The sequence below is a fragment of the Ammospiza caudacuta genome, chromosome 13 (assembly GCF_027887145.1).
Source record: "Ammospiza caudacuta isolate bAmmCau1 chromosome 13, bAmmCau1.pri, whole genome shotgun sequence".
Lineage (NCBI taxonomy): Eukaryota > Metazoa > Chordata > Aves > Passeriformes > Passerellidae > Ammospiza > Ammospiza caudacuta.
This window is the reverse complement of record NC_080605.1, coordinates 4,227,100-4,250,960: the sequence shown is the minus strand read 5'-3', so window position 1 is coordinate 4,250,960 and position 23,861 is coordinate 4,227,100. Positions and strand designations below refer to the sequence as shown.

The window sequence follows — 23,861 nt, the reverse complement described above, 5'->3', positions numbered from 1 at the left end:
TTAGGCTATGTGGCAGTTAAGGTATTTGATGCAATTTCCTGGAGTTTTTTTGCTTTTAAATAGCATTCAGAAAACTCTTAGTGAAAAACAGATAAAGAAAAAAAAGGATCTATAAAGCCTGGAATTAAAATAATAGCCATTTCATTTCATATGCAAGTAAAAAAAAGGAATTTCTGTATCACTGGAAAATGAATTATGGCTGCTCTGCTAATATGCTTGCAAAAAAAAAAAAAACTCAAAAAGGGCTGTAAAAATAACAGTGATAATTTAATGTTTACATGGATTAGTATTTAACAAAATTAAACTTAAAACCTGACTTCAAATATTTATGTTAAAATTCCTAGCAAGCCAGAACACGACCAGCCATTATAAACTGCTGTTCCAGCATTCCAACAGGATTTTACTGTGTTAAGAATTTATAATCTGATTATACTACACACAACTTTAAAGATTTAAAAAATCAGGCTGCTTCAAATACTGAGAGTTTTCCTTAACTTCTGTTAGATGTATAAAGATCATTTACCTTCTGAGCACCAATATGCAGGTGTAGTCCATGAGGGCTTGAACAACCAAGTTTTCTAACAATGAAGGTGTGGATAGAACAGAAAACTGAGTTAAGGAAAGAAAATATTTCAGGTATAGCTTCACTAATGATACCTGATGCAGCCTTACTGTTCCAGTGATTAGGGTTAGATTTTGCTATTGCATGAGGTACTGTGGAGAGCTGTAAATAATTTAAATTTCTATATATTAAAAATCAATACCTGCTCAGCAAGGCACAGCTGTGCCCTGCCCAGCTGCACAAAGGACAGGGAAAAAGCAGACTTGCCCATGTGGTGGGAAATGGGCTGGAAATATCTGTTATCTGGAGAACCTGTGGCAAGGATGGAATATCATCCTTATCCTGAATTTTAGTGAATGTTACTGTGGATGCCAGATATTTGGGTTGCTGTTCTCCCTAGTAATCATCCAGTCTGCAGGATGATGACATGTATCCTTCCCCAGAGAGAGAGAGAGCAACCTCTGCCTTCTCTTCTGTTATTGTAAGAAAATATAGGAGTTACTGAATTGCAAAGACCACTGATAAACAGAACGAGCAAGTGGATACACCTTGTGCATGGCAGCTGCATTGTTGTGATTTTGGGAGTATGTTAGGCAGCTGTGCTGCAATTAGATGAAAAAATCACAGTCTAGAGAAGAGCAATCAAGGTAAATTTTAGCTAACCTCAGTCTTCACAGGACCTTTAATATATCTGGGGCCATTTAAATGGTTCTTTAAAAGTAGTAAGCCACACATTTGGCTCTGGCTTAAGGTATATAAACTGCTTAATGATGAGGGTTTGTTTGGATTCCCTTTCCACTGGCAGTGGAAGGCAGCCTTGCAGGAATGCAGTACTCTAATCCTGCAAGATGCATTTATGGCACTGCAGTGCTTTGCTCTTCAGCTGGAGCCTGCTGCTTGCCACAGGAGACTGACCATGCTCAGGCCATCAGTAATCCAACCTCTGCCCAAGCACCCAGCAGCTTAAACCCACAAAAATCTGGTGGTTTAAAATTTCTACCTTTTTGTAAAATTAGTGATAATTTGTCAATTACTGTTGTTCAACAGGAGCAGGTTAACCAAGAGAAACTTAATCAGGAAAGCTTTTAAGCCTCTGTTTTGGTAACATGGTATTCACAAAATACTTTCAAAGCAGGTTCCTTTGGCATGTGTTGACTACTTGTAGGAAGGGCACATCTGTACCATAAGGACCTCACTGAAGGAGATAAAATGTGGGGATATTCTCATTATAGTACTTGAGTCAAATGCAGATGTTCCAATAACCAAAACCAGCCCTGGAACCTCTGATCCAGTCCTCTGGCTGGCAAGCATCATGCTCTCCTGCAATTAGATGTTTGTATGTGAGCAATCCTGAGTATGTATGTGGGCATACACTAGGTTTGATAAAACAATTTACAAATCCTTTTGTCCTTTGGTCCAAAATTGCAGGACATACAACTGAGAGGGAAACCTGGTTGTCCCTATCAGTCAGTGCCAGTCTTGCCCTGCTGGAGAGCAAACATCCAGCACAGATCTGCACCAAGGCAGATAAATGGCCAGAGGTGCTGGGGATCAGGCCTCTCAGGAGAACATGAAATAATAAAGATGACAGATGTCTGCTAGTACATGGTTTTATTCAGTTTGATTTGATTAACACTTTTACAGTGTGTTTATTTCAAAGAAGAAGTTAAAGCCTCTATGATAGGATTTTGTTGTTGCTCTAAACTGAAACTCCTTTTATTCTGCTAATCCTTTCACAGGCTGCAGGCTCTGTCTCCTCTTTTCAGGCACACAGTCCACTGCTTTATTTCCTGCTCCTCTGTTCTGACTCTTGTACTTGGTCTGACTTCTCTACTTCCTTAACTTCTGACTTGCTCTCCTCTTCTCTTGCCAGCGTTGGGGTATGTGGGCTGCATTTCATTACCATGGAGAGGAAACCTCAGCCTCCCTTGCCCTTCTCTGTGGCTGCAATGATAAGGCAGAAACATCAGGAAAAGCCTTCTCCTGGGGACTGGGAGACTTTTTCAGTGGGATATTCTCACTGGGAGCTCCCACACCCTGTTGCACTCAGAGCAATACAGCTGTGCCAGGAGGGGATCACAAAACCCTGCTGCTTTTGCTGAGCTCCATATTGCACCTTCCTCTTTTGCCTTTTTCCTTGGCATCAGGGGCCTTGAGCAGGGTTTGGGGCAGGGCAGTGCTGCCAGGTAAGCATGAGGGAAGCCCACAGACAGCTGCAGAGCAGCAATTCTTGGTGCTCCCACTGCATCCCCACTGGCAGTGGCACCTATGGGGAACAGAGGCTCAAACTTCCCCCTGACTGTGGGACATAAAGGAGCTCTGTGACCCTTGAAGCAAGGGAGAGAGGCTTCAACCCTCCTGCTGATTTCCAAAGAGAAACCGAGTGCCAAGCCTACCTCGGTGTTGTGAGAGGGACATGGAGGATCCCTGTGACAGTGCCTGGATTGCCCTGGTAAGAAGCTGCAGCTCTGCCCACTGACTGCTCTGCAAACACTGCAGCTTTTTGTGGCTTTGGCCCTTGGTATCTGTCCAACATCTGCTTTCTGTGCTCTCTGCATCTCAATATCCTGACTGGGAATTTTACCTGCAAAGGGCAGAAATGTGTTGTTAAATCCCCTGGTGTAGAAATGGGAGTGGGTAAAGCTCTGCCCTGCAAGCATGCTGGAGGACATGGGGGTCTTCTCTAGGACACTGTGAGACTGATAAATTCTGATTTTAAGGAAAGCACCTGACAGTGGAGATTGGACCTTCAGTGGTGGCTTAGGGGGCAGATGCCAGCCCATTCAGCTGATTTAATATTTGTCCCTCAGCTGAGAAATCCCACAAGTGACAGCTGCATTTCTCACAGGGCTCTCTATACCTGCAATGATTTTTGGTATTTACCAAGAAGAAAAGCAGTTCCAAAATGCTGCTGTAAAGCTCACCAACGCAGCTGTGAAAACAACCAGAGTTCAGCTGTGCTGGGCAGTGCTGTGGCTCAGACAGGACAATGTGACAGCCACAGCTCTTCAGCAGGCCACCCTTCAGCCCTGCTCATGCCAATGGTAAAGACCCCTGCACCATCTTTGAAGCATCATTTGTTTTATGGGAAATGCTGGATTTTCCCCCTTTTTTCTCCCCTCAACTCTATTCTTTTTGCTGACTGATTGATCACAGTGAACAGATTATTCAGTCTGGAAAATCCATCAGCAGCTGCTGCCCAGTGGAAAAGCCTCTTGCTGTCCATTCCTGAAAGCTGTTAGTCCTTAAGGATGTGCCATTGGCCAAATCAGAAAGATTAAATAAAACATCAGGATGCAATTTGGAGAGTTACACAGCACACAGAAGGATTTTTTTGTCAGACAGGTGTAGACTCTAGAGGAAGAAAGCAGCCTGGAAGTTGGCACATTTCTCTGACCCCCTCATTGCTCCACACTCCCTGCTTACCTCTGCAGCTTTCTGCTCTGAAAAATGTTCCTCCTTGCAAATTAAAAACTTTGTTTGCACATATTGGTGTCCTTGCAACCCTCAGCTATGGCTGCCAGACACCCATGTGTGCCCTGCACCAGCCAAGGGACACTGTGGGGATTTATGGGGCAGCATGACAGGAATGAGCAGGTCTGGAGAAAAAAACACAGCTTGAACTTGATGGCTCAACTGCAAATAAAGCAAAACCTAATTCCCACTCTTGCCTCTGATTTTCTCTCAAATTACTGGGTTTTATGCCTTCTGCTCTGATCCCACAAGGATGAGCCCTGCAGAAGTGTCCTCAGGCTAGCTGGTGGATTTTTGACTGTGCTTACACAGCAAACTTGGGATCCATCAAGAGCATCTCTAAACCAGGCATCACTTCATCCTTGATTTCTGAAAGGATATAATGGGAACTTCAGGATGCTACACTTTCAAGGTAAAGCTTATTCTTCAATAATACCCTGAATAGTAAAAGGCTAAAATGTTCAAAGTGCCTTCCTGAATTGCAATTCCTGGCAATACATGTTTAAAACAAAGCTATGTGAAAATGGCAGTAACAAATCATCCAAATACTTCAACTGCTGTGTTATAGCTCATGTTATTGAGAAGATTGATTTAGAGTCTCCTGTAAGGTCTACTGCCACTGCCTAGGATCTTACACAACCTTATTTTGGATGCAGATGTAAACAAGACATGAACTTCTTAGCAAAGCTTGGGGATGTTGCAGGTTTCACACCTCCCTAAAAGAAAATCATTCAATCTCCTGAGTTTACATTCTTCTGGCTGTAAATCTGTGTTAGTTTTACCTCTTAGCATGGTAATCTCAGCATTCACATCTCTAAGTGGCTTTATCTCTGTTTTATCAAGGAATACAAAGATAGGCTATGGTCAATGAACTGAGGTGGAATTTAAAAGCAATAAATTAAAAAAAAAAGGTATTTATGCTTCCTGGGGTGTGCACAGCTATTGCACAATGATACCTGATTTAAAGCTTGCACTTAACTCAAAATGCACTTTGGTAAACAGCTCAACCTGAGTTTAAATGAGATTTACAAACACCAGCTCAGTGTACACTTTGACAGACACCACTTATGATGCTGTGTTGCTGTCCTCATGTATTTAGAACCAGTTCTGATTTGTATCTTGACTTTATTTTTAAATATGATTTATTTTAAAGAACCTGTTTAGACAATTTTACTGCAGAGAATCCTGGATTTCCAAAAGAAATGGCAGCTTTTCTTGCAGTTCTCAAATATCTTTGATCTGGGAATTCAAGGACCTGTTGTAATATGATCAGGATTTAGCAAAATTGCTATATAATATTCTTATCCATGTATGAATCTTGTATTTGCAGATATCACAACTACCTTTTGAAATTAGGTATCTTGAGAATTATGAGACTTCATGTTGCTCACTGATGTCTTTATGTCACAGGTTTATCTAAGCAGTTGATCAGCTGTATAAAAAATTCATCAAAAGAATGTCACTCCTGTCCCCTGAACAGAAAAACTTGTTCATAGAATAGTTTGAATACACAGAAACATGGAATTAAATCAGCTAATCCTGCAAAACAGATGTTAACACAGACTTGAACATCCCTGTATCACAGTGTATGGGACCCTGCTTATAATCCACATTTTCTGTTCTAGCTTTGTAAGAGTTGGAGATCTGTCTTTTTTTCTGCTTTCCTGGTTTCCTAAAGTATCAGACTTATGGTTGAAGCATGTTCTTTACAAATGTCACTTTACAGAGGTTTTCTCCTTGGTTTTTGGTTTTTCAGTTCTAGTGCTTCTGAGCAGCTCAGCCAAGAGTTCCTCAGACTATTTCAGAGGGCCTCAAAGGAAACAAAGGCATTTCAGTAGATGGAATATTCACAGACCTTTTCAGGGATGTTCTGTGAGATGGTGGCTAGAAGTGAATTTGCTGCTGTTTCCCTTTGTGTGCCCCTCTCCCTGTCTGAAACAGAGGATGATCCCCACCCCAACAGAGGGTGCTGCTCCTGTCCCTGGCTGTGTTTGCTCAGTGACAAGAGTGCTCATTTTTGGATTTGGGGTACAATGAGGGAATGGGCCTGGCCCTGTAAGTTCAGTGAATGAGAACAGATTACACTTGTTGGCTTTGCTCTCTGCTGTGCCAGCTGAACACAGCAAGGCTCATTCTCTGACTGCCAGCCTTGCTCAGGTATGTAGGCAATCAAGGATTAATGAGTTTGCATCTAGCTGCTTTCATTTAATTTAAAGCCTATGAGGCAATGAAGTCCTCCACTCCTGATGCCTTCAGCAGGATTTGAGGGACTTGGGACCAGTTAAGAAAAGGGTCTTTAATTTTCTGTCAGGAGCACAAGCATGTGAAGGAGAGCTGTTCCTTCTGTATGCACTTGTAATATGTACAGGATTGGGCACCTTTTGTAAAGTCTGCTTAAATCTTGCTGTGTTGCTAGGGAACTGGCCCTGTCCACAACCAAAAAACATGGAGACATTGTGTCCTACTGGTTTCTGGCAGAGTTTACCATAAGAAATGGCTTAATTGCAACAAGATCTACTAGCAGGAGTACAAAAAATGTGATTTGTCAGCTTTTTTGTCAGATTTTTTTAAATTACAAATATTTTAATTCTATCACACACATGGAAATCCCTTTCAAGCTAAAAGCTAGGCATGTGAGGACAGCACCAGAATCAAACACTTCTTTATTTTTTAAAATACTGATTCAGCTATTTTTAAATTTACTTGAGTCAAAGTACAGTGTTTGCAAGCTTAACAAGCTTGGATACTCTCTGCTCTTTTGTACTAACTAAGGCTATTACTATTTTCAAGACTCTTATAAAAAGAATTCATTATCTGTTTCCAAAATGTATGGTTTTTCAAGTTTTCAGACTGCATTTAAAAGTATTAGAAAAAAGAAACCTGTATTTATGGAGAGCTAGAATGACATTTCTGATACAGTTTCTTAACCCTTTCAGGATATAAGAATTGTCTGAGTTGGTTTAAATTAGTGATAAAACAAGGCTTAGAACCCCAGATAGCAACGAATAAGTCTGCTATCAAAACAGGACAAAATTTGGGCAGAGAAAAAAATAAGCCATGGGGAAATCAAAATGAAATATAGTCTGAGGTGACCTCCCTTAAAACAAACAAGTAAATCCTGTCCTATTAAGCTCTCAGGAGAGCTGCTAAAGAATTTTGAAATAATCCAGACAAGGAACTCAACCCCACATTTTCATTCTTGTCAGTCCTTTTCTTGCAACTCCCTAAGAAAAAATGATCCCTTGTGTGTTTTGTCCAAAAGGATGAATTTTTATTGTATAAAAGCACACACTTTAAAGCTGTAAGCCCTCATTCCTTGGCAGTCATTAACTTCAGGTTTATGGAGAAACATATATTGATCCTTTCCAAGGCATGGGTGGGCAGGGAGGCAAAAAACTCTTGTGGATTCATCAGCCTTCTACATGGGACCAGGAGGAATCTCACAGCACAATACCATTAAAAACCTGGAATATCTGGCACCTGTTAATAGCTTTTTCTGCTCCTCTCAGGATAGTTACACAATTTAACAGCAAAAAGATGGAAGACACAGGAACTGGGAGACCAGCCAAGCAAGGATGTTTTTTCTTGTCACAGCTGTAGCTTATAATGTCATTTATGTGTACACAAGTGCAATGGCCTTTCACAAAACTCCTTGTGTTACAGAGAAGGTGTTTCAATATTCAGACCTCAGCTTTTGTCTTCCACTGTCTGGATGCATCTCTGTAAGAGAGCAACTTTTTACACTGACTGCTCCTCCCCGGATTTTCTAACCCAGAGTTAATGTACAATAATTAACGTGTCTGTGTGTTGATCAGTGCCACATGTGAATTAGAACATGCTCATCCTTGGATTTTCTAATCCAGAGTTAATGTACAATAATTGACATGCCTGTGTGTTGATCAGTCTTACATGTGAATTAATAATTTTGTGGTGGGCAGCCTTGTGACTTTCATTGCCACAGATCACATTAATATTGTGGATTTTACCTTTCTGACCCAGTGTATTCAACAGAGTGAGTTTCTTCCTTAACTTGTTTTCTCCTGGATGTAAATAAGGCCCTTATGTTGTTCAGACATCATTTTTTGTGGTATACTGTTTTAAGATGTTTGGCCTGATCTAGATTAAGCAGCTTCATATAACTGATGAAAGAGCTATTGTTTTTCACAGCAGAAAAACTGCCACTCATCCAGATCACTGACCTATTTCTTGCAGTTAGAGGTAACCTTTCTGAAGTTTTACTGCTTTTAAATGGGATGTTTTACACTGTTGATATTTTGGTCCCATATCTGAAGTGTGATTACGCCATTATTTAAGGATCAGATAAAAAAGAATTCAACTTGATTTTCAGATGCCAAAAGATTTTAGTTTTCTGTAAGTTTTGGTACTATTCTAAAGAAAGTGTTCAATGAGTCAGAGCAATTCAGCTCCAGGGGTTATTCCATTACTCAATGATACAGAAATTCCTCAGGCCTAAACATCACCACTATAGCCCTCACCACTTTCCTTGCTCTGGGATCCAGTGGAATTTGTCTCTATTGCCTGAAAGGGATGATGAACCATGTCTAGAAGGAACAATTTAAACAGCTCACCCTAACACTACACTGGTTTGTGCATTACCCTGCAATCAGAAAACCAGCACCTGCAAGTTCCTGAGGATGGAACAGTCTGTAGACAATCACTCTTCAAATCTTGCTTTTCACTTTGACTTGCAAAGGCCAGTGCCAGAAGAAAACATTAGGAGAATAAACTAATACTGCATAAACATATTTTGTGGAGGCTGACATGAATAAATGTATTTAATACTACACACATCTTTTCTCTGCAGGACAACAGAGCTTGCATATTCTCTATGCTCTCTCACTGTACAGAGAGGGCTACAAGCATTTTAAAAGGAATTAGGGTGTTGAGATTCTCAGTCAATGTTGGATTGCTGGCTCCCTGCTCCTTGCCATGGAACATCTGCTAAAGAACTCTTTGGGAGAGTTCTGGGTTTTTAAGGACCAGCAGAATAACACAACACTGTTAGGATGTTTTATATTTGGGGCACTTCAGTACTGACAAATGCCTTCTCATTTTATCATGCTGCAATCAAGATGACAAAAAAGTGTGGCAGCTAGTAGAAACTCCCCCCACAGCACAACAAAAACCAGGGTCTCAAAAGGAAAAGTTTGGCACATGAAAAGCTGCAAACAAAAAAAAAAGCTAAACCTCCACCAAACCATTTCTGCTTGTTGTGAGCCTGCCAAAGCAGAGCAGACTTTCTCAACAGAAAAGGCCACATTATGCTAGAAGGAAATGAGCTGCAAGGCACAGGAAAAGGGAACACGAGTGGAGATTTATGGCAGTGCTGAAAGCAGGCACTGTACTGCCAGATCAGGAGTGAGACACTTACCAAAGGATGCTACCTTTGTTAGTTCATCTGTCAAGGAAGGAGTTGCTGTTGCATCTGAACTCCTGGCACTCACTGCAGAGCTCATTGCTTCAGCCTTGTGATCAGAGTCACTCTGTCTCAATCAGAATTTTCTACTTTTTTTAGAAGGTAAGAAGGTAAAAACCCCCCAAAACTAGCAAAAACTCACCCAAACTAAATCCATTCAAACCAAAACCATCAGTCAATGAATGCTTGATAGCTAATGACTTGGAAACAGAATTGTGTGGCAGTCATTGCAGAAAAATACAAATTCAGCTTTTTTTTCCCCTTCATATTGAACATGAGGGACTTCACAGGCTGAATTCTCCTTGATATAGACTGCAGCAGAAAGGCACATCTGTGGACAAATAAAACCCTTTTCTTTCTCCAGAAATATTCAGTAAAAAAAATTATAAAGTTTTAGGGCTCTTTCCTCCCTTCCCCCCAGGAATTTCTAATTACAGCTCCTTTTTAGACTTCCTCTGTAAGTCAGTTTACTCTCAGAGGTAAGCTGCAGAATCTCCCTGAATTTTGACCAACTTTAATTTGAACTTTGCCATGGTTTTTACTTTCAAGTGAAACTGCAGCTTGTTTTCAGCTCCCTAAACTCAAGTGAAAGGCTGCTCTAAACAATTCTGATGGAGAAGTATAGGTTGGAACAGTCTTGAAGAACATGGGAATATGTAAAATATCATGCCATAAATGTAACTTGCATTTTGGTTGGGCATCTGCTGCACCGAGGGAAATACAGGTTGGATGTTAGAAAAAGTTTTTACACAAAGGGTGATAAAGTTCTGGAATGTTCTGCCTGGGGAGGTGGTGGAGTCCCCATCCCTGGGTGTGTTTAACAAAGCCTGGATGTGGCACTGGGGGCCAGGGTTCAGCTGTTGGGGCTGGGTGGGACTCGATGATCTTGAAGGTCTCTTCCAACCTGGTCATTCTGTGACTCTGTGATCTCCAGCTTTCTTTTCTTCCAGCTACAGGATCCAATCTTTCTCAGCAGTATGAACCTTTTTTCCTGTTGGGTACCATACCAAATTATGGACACCAATCAGCTTAAATGTACACATGGACTGTGGACATGTAATTTTCAGTAGTTTTGAATTTGAGCCTAAGCCTCTGGGCTATATGGAAAAAAATCATTCACAAGTCCCTCAAAAGTGTCTTTGTGGTTTCTCACTAGTAAGGAATCTGTGCCATTTATCTCAACAAAGATTGACTGCTGACTTTACTAAACCATAATTTGCATTTATGAGAGGACAAGACACTGAATTACAGTCCAGAGCTCAATCCTGAACCATTGCCCTGAAAAAAAAACCCCAGTTGTGCATTTGTAATTACTTTGTGTTCCATCAGTAAGTGCCATGTGGAACTAAATGCTCAAATATTAGTTAGCAAGGTGTGTAACAGATAAGGAAGGCTGACTCCTTTCTACAGTGTTTAGAAACATTTTTTTTTTGAGAGAGAGAAGCACTGAAGTGTAATCTGTATTACTCTCACAAGTCACCAAACAAAAGTGTGTCCTGAAACTTCAGTTAGCTATAAAAGTGAAATGCTCTCACACGGATCCAGAGAGTGAGAAAATTCTTGCTGCAACAACACTGTTTTCTGTGACTCCAGGCAGGATCACAGAAATCAGGAAAAATCATCTAGTAATGTGGGTGGTGGTTCTCTTTTTCTTTTTTCATACATCTTTCTGCTGCAGTTCTGTAACTTGGGTACTGCTCCAGTGAAGTCCATTGGGTCTGACTAGAAATGATCTCCTAATGATTTGAAATGTTACTTGATTAACAGATGGATCTGATTCACTGACCAAAACCACTTAAAAAATGGTGGCACATAAACATGAAACATGACCAGAGAGGACACGGCAAGCACTGTGCATTAACACCTATCCATTTCCACTTGGAAAAGAGGAATATGAAAGCAATTCCCAGTTCCACGTGTTCTCTCTCCCCAGTGTTAAGCTAGCAGCTTGCTGAATCCTGTTTCTGCCAACAAAGACTATCTGTGGGGTTTTAAGGGATGTCAGAATGGCAGGGGCACAGCAGTAAGGAGACAGCTAATTGACACACAGGGAGGCTGGCAAATGGCTTTTTGTTACTGACAAGGAGGAAAATCACATTGGGGTGCAGCCCTGGGAAGTGATATTTATGCAAATAAAAACTTCTGTGCACATGCATATGCAATTATTTGTATAAGTATGATGACAGGCAGATATAATTACAATTATAATTATAATTATAACCAAGGCAACTCAGTTGTTCTCCTGATGGATTACCATGGTGTGGGCAGTAAATTGCAGTACAGGCCAGGACAACTCTGCCTAAGGAGGCATCTCTGATGGAAGGAGGTTTCTGAGCTTGGGGGCATTCTGCTGAGACCATCCAGGTCATGGGGTCAGCTAGGATGGAAGTAAAGCCTGTGCTGTCATCTGGGCACTTGGACAGATAAATTCCAGAAAGTTACTTTCAGAACTAGCAAAAGTTGAACATATTGCTCACTGAACACAGTTTTGTTGCTATCACTGGGCCTGAATCAGGAACCAGTTTATAAGGGATCTTACATCAAATTCATGTGTGAGCAGAGTAAGTACCATGAGCATTTTTTAAGCAATGCCAAGTCAGCTGATGCAGATAACTTGCCTGCCTGTGCTCAGCAAAATAAGATGTATTTAGTTTTAGCTGAAATATTTCATTGTAGTTGAATTTGTAAGTCTTCTAGTCAGTCTCATATAACCTGATATTAAATCATTCATGAATATACAACAGGTTTCATCACAATGCTAGTATGACCCTATGGCTACTTTCATGCAGTTTTACAACCACATAAATAAAGCTTTTAAGAGATGTTTAACTGTTTGTTTTATATAATGTTACTTGATCTGTATTAAACAGTTAAACAACCCTTTTTACATGTGTTATAGATACAATTTGTGTATACAGTTAAATATACATTTCTAGTATATGAATGGTGAATTTTGTTGTTCAGACCCAAGGACCAGGCTGCTTTAAGACATTAATCAGCCTGCACTTTCTAGTTCTTGTAACTTTCTAAAGAACAATGGAATGTGGTAGAAATTACATCAAGTCATGGATATTTTTACTTAGCTTTTTATCTGCACAGGCAAGACTCCAAGGGAGGCACTGTATAGCTAAGATGCCTGTGTTCAAAGAAAATACACATAAAAAAATCTTAATTACATATACAGTCCTATGAAAGCATGTGCATGAAATAACTGTTCAATTAAATACAACATTGATTTCTGTGCCTGCCAAATAAATCTAGTGTGGATTTCAAACAATGATATACTATCTCTATGTTATTATCTAGGACATAATAACACATGTATGTCACTACTTTTTAAGCTGTATCCCTTCATTTAAGTAGTGGCAAGATTGATTTGCAGTGCATGTGAGTGCATTAGATTATTTGTTTTCACTGTACATAACCAATTTTGAGACAGAGCAGTTTGGGTGTTTCTACAGCCTGTCTCAGGCACTTTCCAAAAGTGCTCTTTCTGTGACAGAGATGAACTGCCAGAAAGATTTGTTACTGCTACTAAACACTGTTCAGTTTTACAGTCATTGACTACCAGTCTCTATTTGGAGTTAAAGGGTTTTGTATTCAGTACCTTTATTTACATCAGGATACTCAGAAGAGCTGGCTTCTGCCTCAGTGTGAAATGAACTTTGGAAATAGCCTTCTTCTCTGATCAGGCTTGTTTGTAAACAAGTTTAAAAATATAAATGAAGTAATGAAAGACAGATTTATGTTGTGCAAAAGTTAGGCTGCTGAGAGAGATCAGGAGACTGTTCTATGGGGTGGATATAGGAAGGATGTAGTCCTAATTTGATGTAGTTTATTATGGGGTTTTTTTCTGCATAGTTTTTGTTAGATGAACTGATATTTCTTATGGCAAAACCTTTCAAAGCTCTATAAAAGGAGGATAAAAATTTGAAAGCTTAAGTTTTGTGAGTGCATTAAGACAGCATAGCAATTTATTGTGTTGATAAATACCTCAGTTGTGAAAGTAGTAAGAAAATTGCCCAACAATTCAAAACATGTCAGGAAGATTGAAAAGTAAGACCTGTTTTCCAGGGAATTAGCACAGGGCATGGTGACTTCAGCACAACTGGCAGGGTGCAGGCTGTCTGTGCCCTCCCTGCTCCCTGAAGCAGACTGTGCCCTGTACCACAGGGCAGGCTGAGCCCCCTGAGCTCAACAGCCTTGGATGTTTAACCTGAGGTACCCACAGAGGCTGCCTTGATTCTCTTGGCTGCAACTCTGATGGAGTACTGCTGACAGACTGCAAATTCTACAGACTGCATCCTGCCATTATTGAAATATTCTCAAATACAGCGTGCTCCCACCCCCAAACCTTCTCCTTCACTCCTGCTGATTCCTCCCTAGCACTGACTCCCCAGCTCTGCAACTCATACAATACCTTATTTCAAACAAGCAGAATTAGTGTATAGAAGGCAACCACAAACTTATTAATAATGTATTTATAAGCTCATATTTACAGTATTTTTCAAATACTCCCTCATGTTTCCTCTTCCTAATTATTAGAAGATTATAGTTCTCTATATCCATCCTGCAGCTGATTAGAATTGTAGAACAGTCAGCTAAACCAGAACATTTGGTGTAATGCTGGCAGATCACAGCATCAAATTTCTATTTGATAATATTAAAATATGCTCATACATTTTCTGTACCTGCAAGAACATTTAAAGAAAAATAAGAAAGCATAATCCTTATGTCCATACAGAGCAAGACGAGTTTTTTTTCACAAGTGATTTCCGGTTTTCTTGGTGTTCTCAGTATGACTTTGCTGCAGGATGCATTAGAATCTGATGTCTAAACCCTTGAAATGGATTTCCCTCCTCCACTCCAAACCAGGAAATGTAGTATGATGGCTGACATAAAAGTCCTGGTCTGTCCTTTGGTCTGTTCCACAGGCTCTGACACACTGACTGCATCTGTTCTTTCCATGCTATTCAATCACTTGGAAATAAATCTTCCCCTTGTGTTAAATTCTATCAAACAGAAAATTTGCGAGTTACCTTGTTGCCGAATATCAACATAGATGAACTAGTTTATTTTTTGTATAAAGGAGCCTTAAAAAAGATTTCATTTAGTTGACTCCACTAATGGCTTGCAAGCCTATCTGATGTAATTTCGTGTCCTCTGATTTGAGGTTGTCATGTTTTATGCAGTGGCACCTACAAAGTCAAACTATTCCTACTACATACCACTTTGTTACAGAAGTCTTTGATACATGATATAACTTCATGCATCTGCACACAAACAAATCAAACTAAAAAATAGGATCCTATGGTTGTGTTTCAAATGTCTTCTATGAAAATATGGGGAAATTGGCAGAAGAATTTTCAGGCTTTATGTGGCAAAGCAGATAACCTTCTCTAACACTTAGACCACTTGAGAGTACTACAGTTTGTCAAAAATGTCAGTGCATTTCCTTGCTCAAATGTCCCTGATTAGATGAGAAGCTGTTTCACAAGATTTATTTTGGACAGGCATGACATATATGAATTCTGCTTGCAGGATATGGCAAATAAGGTTGATGAAAGGTTGACTGGGAGAGAAGGGTAGCAGTCTCAAGGTACCATTCTGTCATACCTAATAAATGACAGAGATGCCATAAATCTTCCCTATGGCCAATAGCAACTCGGGGAATTCCTAACCCTGGAAGTGCCTTACCTACAGCAGAGTGCAGCACTCAAAACTTCACTCTAGCACAAGGTCATCTGAGCTCCACTGAGATCCAGAACCGAGATTTCCCCCTTAAATATGCTGAGGGATTCAAAATAAAGGTATCTTTGATATGTAGAACACATCTCCCCAAAAACTGCAGATACAGATTTTAGTGTTTCACTGTGGGAATGGATTGAAACATTTTCCTTTCATATAACACCCTTGTTCACAATGATCCTGTTCAATGGCACTGAAGTTGTTTTTTTTTTTTTGCAAGACCATATCCACCTACATTGCATATAGAGGCATACATGACTAAGAGCATAAAATTGCAGTAGGGCACTGTGATCACTACCAGTTTAGTCCTTTTCCTCAAGCTTGGTGACATCAATCACAGAGACACATGGGGGTGTCCAGGCAGTTCTGCCACTGAGCCGAGCATTCCCATGGACGTGGCAGGTCCTGCTGTGCCCGCTGTTCCCTCCCTGTGCTGCCATGCACCTTGACACAGCTGTCACTGCCAGCCTTGTCCCCGGGTCCTGGTGACAGAACGGCAGGGTCTTCCTGCGGGGTTTGGAGGCTGACTGCGTTAGTACAGGCTGCTTTTATTGACCTGGGCGAATCTTCCTTGCTCTCACATCCCCAGCAGTGATGGAGCACACGGAGGGACAGAGCTGCCCCAATTTCCCAGTTTTGATCTGTTACGGGGGCAGCAGCTCAGCCCCGCTGCTGACCGCTGCGCCGGCGATGGCTGCTGGGGACAGCACCGCTGTGCCAGCCACGGCTGCTGGGGACAGCACCGCTGGCTGCTGCGGGACAGCACCTCTGCTAGCCACGGCTGCTGGGGACAGCACCGCTGTGCCAGCCACGGCTGCTGGGGACAGCACCGCTGGCTGCTGCGGGACAGCACCGCTGTGCCAGCCACGGCTGCTGCGGGACAGCACCGCTGCCAGCTGGCGCTGCCGCCACCGCGGCTCCGGGACAGCCCGGCGCTGCCTTCCGAGAGCCCGCGCTGCCACCTGCACTTCGCAGAGCCCGATCTCAAATAGACGAATCAACCTGGTTTAGCCTGATAAGCGAGCGCCGCAGAAGCCTCAGCAGCTCACCGGGCATCAGGACAGACTTTAGGACACCTCGCGATTTGGCGCTCGCTGAACGGCTGGGCAGAGGGGCTCACTCTGGCCGGCCCCTCAGCACGGACCGGGTGTCAGCCCCTCGCCGCCCATCCCGCCGCGGGCCGAGCCGCACGGAGCAGCGGCGCGCTGTCCCCGGCCGGTGCCGCACACCTGCCCGCGGAGCCGCGCATCGCCTGTCCCCGCGCCGGCCGGTGCCGAGCCCCGCCGCAGCGGCAGCACAGCCCAGTGTCAGGGCTGTCAGCGGTGCCCTTACCGATGATGATGGCACAGGCGCTCACCAGCCCGATCTCCTTCTTCAGCGCCACCCGCTCGGGGCCGCCGGGCAAGCGCTGCTCCCCGCCGGCCATCGCTGCCCGCGCTGCTCTGCCCCGCGGCCCCGCGCGCATGCGCCGCCCCTCGGGCCGGAGCCGGGGGGGCCGCGCCGGACGGGGCCGGACGGGCCGCGGGACCCCTGAGGGTGGCGGTGCCTGAGGGCTGCGGTCACTCGGGGCGCGGCCGCTCTCCGCTCCTGCCAGTGCGTTCCCGAGGGGCCGCGGGGACAGCAGAGCCAGCGCTGTGCGGCGAGGGCTCAACGCCGAGCGCTGCGCTCGGACATTCGGCGTGTCGGGCAGCGGGTCCTGCCCGGCGCCACGAGCCAGCCTGGCGCCGTGCCCGGGCCCCCTGGCAGAGCCGCCCCGAGCGGGCTCCGGGGCCACCGCCTCCTCTTGGGCTCTGTTAGTTGAGGTGGTGCGATAACCTACAGAATAAACGTTTTATTGCTTGTCATCGGTACTGCCAGAGTTAAAACCAAGACGGCAATGCCCGAGATTGGCTGCTTTCCGTACTTTTTAACTTAAGTTTCTCCGCTCTTTCTTCCCACGTTGTTTGACACTTCTGAAGGGCTCTCGCACCGGCTCCTCCGCACCCGCGGGGCTGAGAGGCTGCGGGGGCTCTGTCCGGGGCTCTGTCCCCCACATCCCTGTGAGGCTGAGGGGCTGCCATGGCTCCCTCCCGTGTCCCCCACATCCCTGCGGGGCTGAGGGGCTGCCATGGCTCCCTCCCGTGTCCCCCACATCCCTGCGGGGCTGAGGGGCTGCCATGGCTCCCTCCCGTGTCCCCCACATCCCTGCGGGGCTGAGGGGCTGCCATGGCTCCCTCCCGTGTCCCCCACATCCCTGCGGGGCTGAGGGGCTGCCATGGCTCCCTCCCGTATCCCGCACAGCCCCGCGGGTCTCGCCGGGCCGGGAGCAGCTGCTGACGAGCTACAGCTGGGGGTATCTGCCGGGGAACATAAAGAAAGAAATGTTTTCTTTCTTCACACAGGGGATGGAGCTTAAATGTTGGGATCTGCGTTTGGCAAATCTTTGCTCTGTGAACAAACTGCCTTCACAAGAATATCAGTGAATGAAGTCTGCTCTCATGCGATATCCAAAAGCTGAATCGTAGCTTGGACACCTGGGCTCTTCCCTCAAGTTATAACAGCCAAGGGTTTATTGATGGGAATGCCCAGATCGTTACTTGTTTCTAAGATTACACCGTGTTTATACGATGTTTATAAGATGAAGATACCTTCCTGAGGCCATTTCTGTGTTCAGAGAAGACCCCCGTGTAGGTGACCTATTCTGAAAGTGCACAGGTTAGAAACATGTCCTAGGAAGATTTTGTGGTAACTGACAACGTGCACCAGTGGGACAAACAACCAGTGCAAACTGGCGAGGTTGTGGCAGGGTGGGACAGGCAATGTCTGGTTTTTCACCCCAGTGAAGGAAGTTGGGAGGTTTCTGTGGTGACACCAATCTGATTTTCGTTGTCTTCACAATGAAAACTATGACAACTGATAAGCCTTTTGAGAAAATCCGTGGATTATTCTTAGAAAGCTGATAATTGTAAGCGATTTTACTTTATACTGCTGCTTTATTCTGCTCCTTTTATAGGAAGGCTTACAGATTTTCAGAGGCTGAGGCTTGTTTCCTAAGTTGATCTACTGCTCTGTTTTTGAATGAAGTGCCTCACTAACCACTTCTAAAATGTCCTTTTTATTGAATGACTATGTGATTTTTATAAGAAAGTTTACAAGAAGAGTTACTTTCTGGACTATATAAACAGTACTACTGTTCTTCTTTTAAAGACTACAAAATATATATACAAAGACTGGAAACAAAGTTTCAGGTATTCAAAAGTAACCTGAAGTATTGGGTGTTTCTTTTAGCTGCCCTAATCGATTGCTTCATAGCCTTGTTTCTTAGTAAGCCATGTATATTTTAGTAGGTACTTCTGAAAGTCTCTACATGCTTGGCTTATATAGACAAAATAATGTATTTTGGGAAAGTTTTCTATGATAGTCTATTTCTTTTGTAAAAGCTAACAAAAATTAGTTTGAACATCATTTAAAAAAATACAAAAGTCAAGAAATATGTGAATGAATGGTGTTTCTAACTCTACTGAGTTTCAAGAACCTAATGAAATTTAGGTTTAATTAACCTTTACAGAAAACCCACACAATCTGTTAAATGAATGACACTTAGGAAGGATAACACTGCACTTGTTTTCTCTGGCTGTGGTAAAAGTGTTGGTTTGCTCTGAAGTTTGTGTGATAGAAATCCCAGTCAGCCCTCTTCTACTGATTAGTGAGCAACAGAGCCTGCTGGCCGTGGGGTGATGGAAATGCATACTAGAATTCAATTAACTCTAATAAACTTCAAATCAACTGATAAGTAGCTGTAGGATTTTTTAAAAAAATATTCTGGCCAGTTTATAGGGCTTTCCCAGGGAAAATGCTAAATATTTTTGTGCCTGTGTGTACTCTTCCTTGCTGATAGGAAATATTTTGTTTTGTAATTGTTCTTCCTTACTGAAAGCCAAGAGGAACAACTAAGTGACTTTACCGATGTAACAGGTAATAAGAAGGAAAAACCTAACAGAAAGGTACCAGAAATCTCTCCTTAGGAGAGGCAGTCAACAAACCATTACAGCTGTGAAAAGCAGAGGAACCTTAAAGCATCTTGTCTTGCTATCCAGTTTCACCTCGGGTGCCTTTTGAACAAGGCTACAAGAGCTGGCACTGGAGAACCATGGGGTGAAATCTCAGCTTCATCCCAGTGAAACCTCTGGCAGCAAAAACATTAATGAGCTGCCACATCTCAGTGTAGCTTAGATGGCAGGATATTGTCTATTACACCTTACAGTTTCAGCACCAATCCTGGTTTGTTTGATCCCTGAGGGCAGCGTTGTGCCCCTGCTCCCAGGAGGATTAGGCAGCTTTTGTGGCTGGGCAAGGTGTGCTTCCAGGGGCTTCTGACACAGCAGACCCAACACTCAGCTGCCTGCCTGAGGAGGGACCTTAAAAATGTCCATTTGAGAGGACTTTGCCCAGTCTTTGTATGTATTTTGTGGTCTTTAAAAGGAGAACAGTAGTACTGTTTATATAGTCCAAAAAGTAACTCTTCTTGTAAACTTTCTTATAAAAATCACATAGTCATCCAACAAAAGGACATTTTAGAAGTGGTTAGTGAGGCAGTTCATTCAGAAACAGAGCAGTAGGAAACAAGCCTCAGCCTCTGAAAATCAGTAAGCCTTTCTATAAAAGCAGCAGTATAAGGTATACATTTACCTTTTTCTCAAGAAGCTTAGCATTAATTTCACAGGTGCTGCTTTGTGGCATCTCTGCCAGAACATCCTGCCTAATGCAGTAGGACCCTGTGGGCAGTGTAGCCTGGTTGCTTGGTGGGCACGTGGGGTTCTGGGTGCAGCTGTGGGGTGATGAAGGAGGATGGTGGCTGTGCAGCAGCAGCACAGTCCCTTCCTGCCACGTGAGACTGATTTCATCTATGGATTAAAGGGCAAGGGGTGCAGCCAAGAAATCTGTGCCACTCACTTAATTTAGGATTGTCGTCCTGGACCACTCTAGAGAACTTTATTTTTCTCATTTGTCCCAGGACAAATTCTTTCCCTAAATCCATATAAAGAACACTGATTTACTGATTCTTTTCCCAGGGTGTGCATAATAATTTACTTTCCTTTTCAAAGTTTTAAGTGTTTTACTACTGGTGAAGGATTAAGCAGGTGGCTGTTTATGACCCAAGTTTTCAATATGCCCACATCCATAGCAGAACACTGGAGTGTAAAACAGCAGTGAGCCAGAAACCTGTTGGAAAAGACAGCAGTGACAAAGGTTGCCCACATTAACTGCCAAAAAACGCTCTTTCTTTATTTTCTTCCTATTTTTTTTTCAGGCTGAGTGCCTGCCTGCTACACTGTGGTTTTTGCATGAGGGTGAAGAGAGGACTTTTCTCAGTTTCTGGTGGTGTTGGCTTATTTAGGTTGTGTATTTTGTCCTATTGTTAATATAGTTTCAAAATGAGCAAGTCAGAGGGCATGTAGGTTCTAATTAGTAGTTATCTGAGGCAACTCTTGGAGCAGAAAACTCATTTAAATTGTTTTGGATTTGAACATACTGTATCTACTTGAGTGACAAAACGTTAGAAAGCAAAAAAGCCAAAGTTCTTTGTGGGAAGGCAATTGCTGCATAGCAACTGCATAGAGAGGATGCAGTGAAGCTTGCATGTATTCTCCTTTGTTGCTATTTTTGTCCTTATTTTCTTTATGTTCTGAAATGTACAGAAATTCTTGAAGTTGTTGGAATGAGTTATTTCATTCATTGCTACTTATGCCTAAAAAAAAGAGAAGTAAATAATAGCAATTTGAGTTTTGTATTTTGGAAAGATAAAAGGAAATTTAATATGCTATTTGTGAAGGGATGCTGTGACTGAATTTTCAAATGAATGTGATCTTTGATATATGGAAAGGAAGCAAGCTTAAAGAAATATAAAGATTCTCCATGATAGCAGTAGTTTTGCAGTCTCACTCCATTTTGTATCCATCTACACAAATTTCTGTTTTCCTAAAACCTTACAAAACTGAAACTTACAAGAGTTATTAAAACAATTCAACTTTGAACGTAATGGGCTCCATGAACAGCAGCTGGGAAACAGTTACTTGGAAGAATGACGTGTTTGTTGTATATTGTTAAATAGAACAGTGGGCTGGTTGGCTTAGCAAAAGGAAATTTGGAGACTAATGGGATTGTAAAGCGTTTCTTAATTGCTAATAGACTTGTGAATAAGGTTTTCCATGCTGTGTCTGTGGAAGGCTCATATGGAATGTGGGAGACTGATCTCAGCTGTGCTCTGGATGTGCCCTGCACAAGTGCATGTTAGAGGGGTTAGTTAGGATGTGCCACCCCTGCAGCTGATTTGGGCCTTTGGGCTCCCACTGCAATGGGATTGCTGTTTCTCTGTGTTTCTCCACACTTCTGTAGCAGGGCAGAAACTTGGGGAGAATTAGGATTAAACAAGAACACAAACAGGAGAAGGCCACCCCATTATAGGAAAGTGACATCAGTGGGAGGAACTCCTAGGAAGCCTTTCCACTTTAATGGGATGAGTCCCAACACCTAAATCAAGCCCAGGTGCAGGTGGATCAGTTACTTGTTGAAAGCATCCTGCTCTCCATCATCTTTCTCTATTGTGTTCAGTCTCTAAGACAAAGGTGAAAAACGGTGACCTTTGCATTTCTGGTACTGTTTTCTGTTTTACATCTGTTTCAGAAAGCTGTAGAAGAAGAAGGCCCATGAGTATGTGATTACTCTGTGCCTCCCCAGTGCCTGCACAAGAAGAGTATGTAACTCCTGTGTGACTCCCCAGTACCCACACAAGAAGAGTGTGTGACTGCTATGTGACTCCCCAATACCCACACAAGAAAATGAGGGATGTGTGTTTGAAAAGGAAAAGCAGAATCTTTTTCTCTAACTCAGTAAAGTAGGAAAATGTCCAGAGTAGCTTTAATGGTGGGTAGCCACTCTTCTCTGTACTCAGGGCAGCAGGAGAGAGGTTCCCTCAACTGTGGGACTGTTCTGGCATTATGTTAAAGAGGCTCATGGAATCCCAGGCTGTGCTGAATTGGAAGGGACTCCAAAGGATCACTGAAGTCCAACTCCTGGCCTTGCACAGAACACCTACAAGAATCCCACCCTGTGCCTGAGAGCAGTGTCCAAATGCTTGGACTCCAGCAGGCAATGGTGTACACCTTCTGAATTCTGCTGTGCGCTGCATTTGTTGGGCACTGGGAAGAGGCACAGGTAGGGCTGGCTGTTTGCACTGACTGATGCAATGGTTCCATGGCCCTCTGCAGGATCTGGGAACTTGAATTCTGCAATTTGGGAATCTCAGGACATTCTATAGGCAGTGTCATTGTGCTTTGTTCTCCCCTAACAGGAATGTTGGTCTTATACAAAGCAGGGGCTTGCCTGGTGTTGATAACTCCATAGCTTCTATAAAGGACAGTATTTTGACAAAGTGCAGAAAATTCAGGGCCAGCTGCTTCACATCCTTTGAACAGCACACTTTTATCTGTAGATTCTGGTGACTGGAGTGTTTGCTGTCTTTTAGGTAGATAATTCATCAGGTATGAACTGCTAGATACTTAGATACCATTAGATACATATATATCTGTGCAAAAATCTATTTCTAAATTTCCATCTACATGAAACGGGTCATTTAATGTTCAAATTCTATCATTCTATCCTCCCTTCAAAGACATTTCATGACAACTCATAAGTAGATGAGTGTAAGTAAATTATGTGTAGAGTTATTTGTGGGTTGTTGATGAATGAGGTTTCTGGAGGCAGAGTTATTGAAAGAACCTAGATTGAATTAAGCATTGCCTCATTTGCTGTGTTATGAGAGTATCTTGAAATGCAGGGTGAAAGGGAATGAAAGGATGATCAATTTCAGAATAAGCACTTGTTTTATGCATCTTTTTAAAGCTCTCTGATAACACTGTAGTATTTCAACATTTCACCACTATAAAAAGCAAAAAGATTGTCTCAAATCACTAATCTAAATTGTGCCTGTTGACTCAGGCATTTAGCTTGAGGTTCACTGGAAATTTTAAATATCCTTTACAGAAGGAAGAGACCCACCAAGTCCTTTCCCTCTTACCTACCCTGCCCTTCCCTGTCCTGCATGGGTATGGATGTTAGATCCTTTCTTTCTTCTTGCCCCACTTTTCAGCTAAACATTAGCATCCTAACTTTACACCATTTCACCAGCCAGCTGAGATTGTCCTGAATTTTATTCCTCACTTCTGCATTTGGTGAATCCATGAATTTTTAGTCTCTGTTTTGTAACTCAAAGTGAATTATATTGGTCCCTGGATAGATCCTAGGAGAATCACTCAGAAATTTCTTTCTGGCTTGCCAGTATATTTTGAATAATTAAATCAAGAGGAGCATTTTTAATTATTATTTTTTAAAAACTAGTTACACAGTTTTTAAATTTAATTTAATCACAATTAAAACTTGGCTCTAATTTTATATCTTTAGCTTATGAACATAACACATTTGGCAGAGTTAAAAGCTCTAGTTTGAAGGAAGCTAGTTCATCTCTGCCACTTCCTGTTTATCTGCTGAAAGAAGTTCCCCATCAGACACAAAAACCTCGACTCACATAAAGCCCTCTCTGAGAACTCTTGTCACAGAAGTGCACTAGATGGCACTCTGGATCTGTTTTACACTAAATGTGAT

The 23,861-nt window shown here is 42.6% G+C and overlaps 1 protein-coding gene across 1 annotated transcript in view; it reads right to left on the bottom strand.

The window, feature by feature from the left end:
- SLC7A10 (solute carrier family 7 member 10) overlaps window positions 1–16,647 on the bottom strand; it is a 40,475-nt gene extending 23,828 nt beyond the window's left edge. Inside the window, exon 1 of the mRNA XM_058813480.1 lies at window positions 16,554–16,647. Within this exon, the coding sequence (XP_058669463.1) occupies window positions 16,554–16,647 (94 nt within the window). The remainder of the gene's footprint in view (window positions 1–16,553) is intronic.
- Between the last annotated feature and the right edge of the window lie 7,214 nt (window positions 16,648–23,861).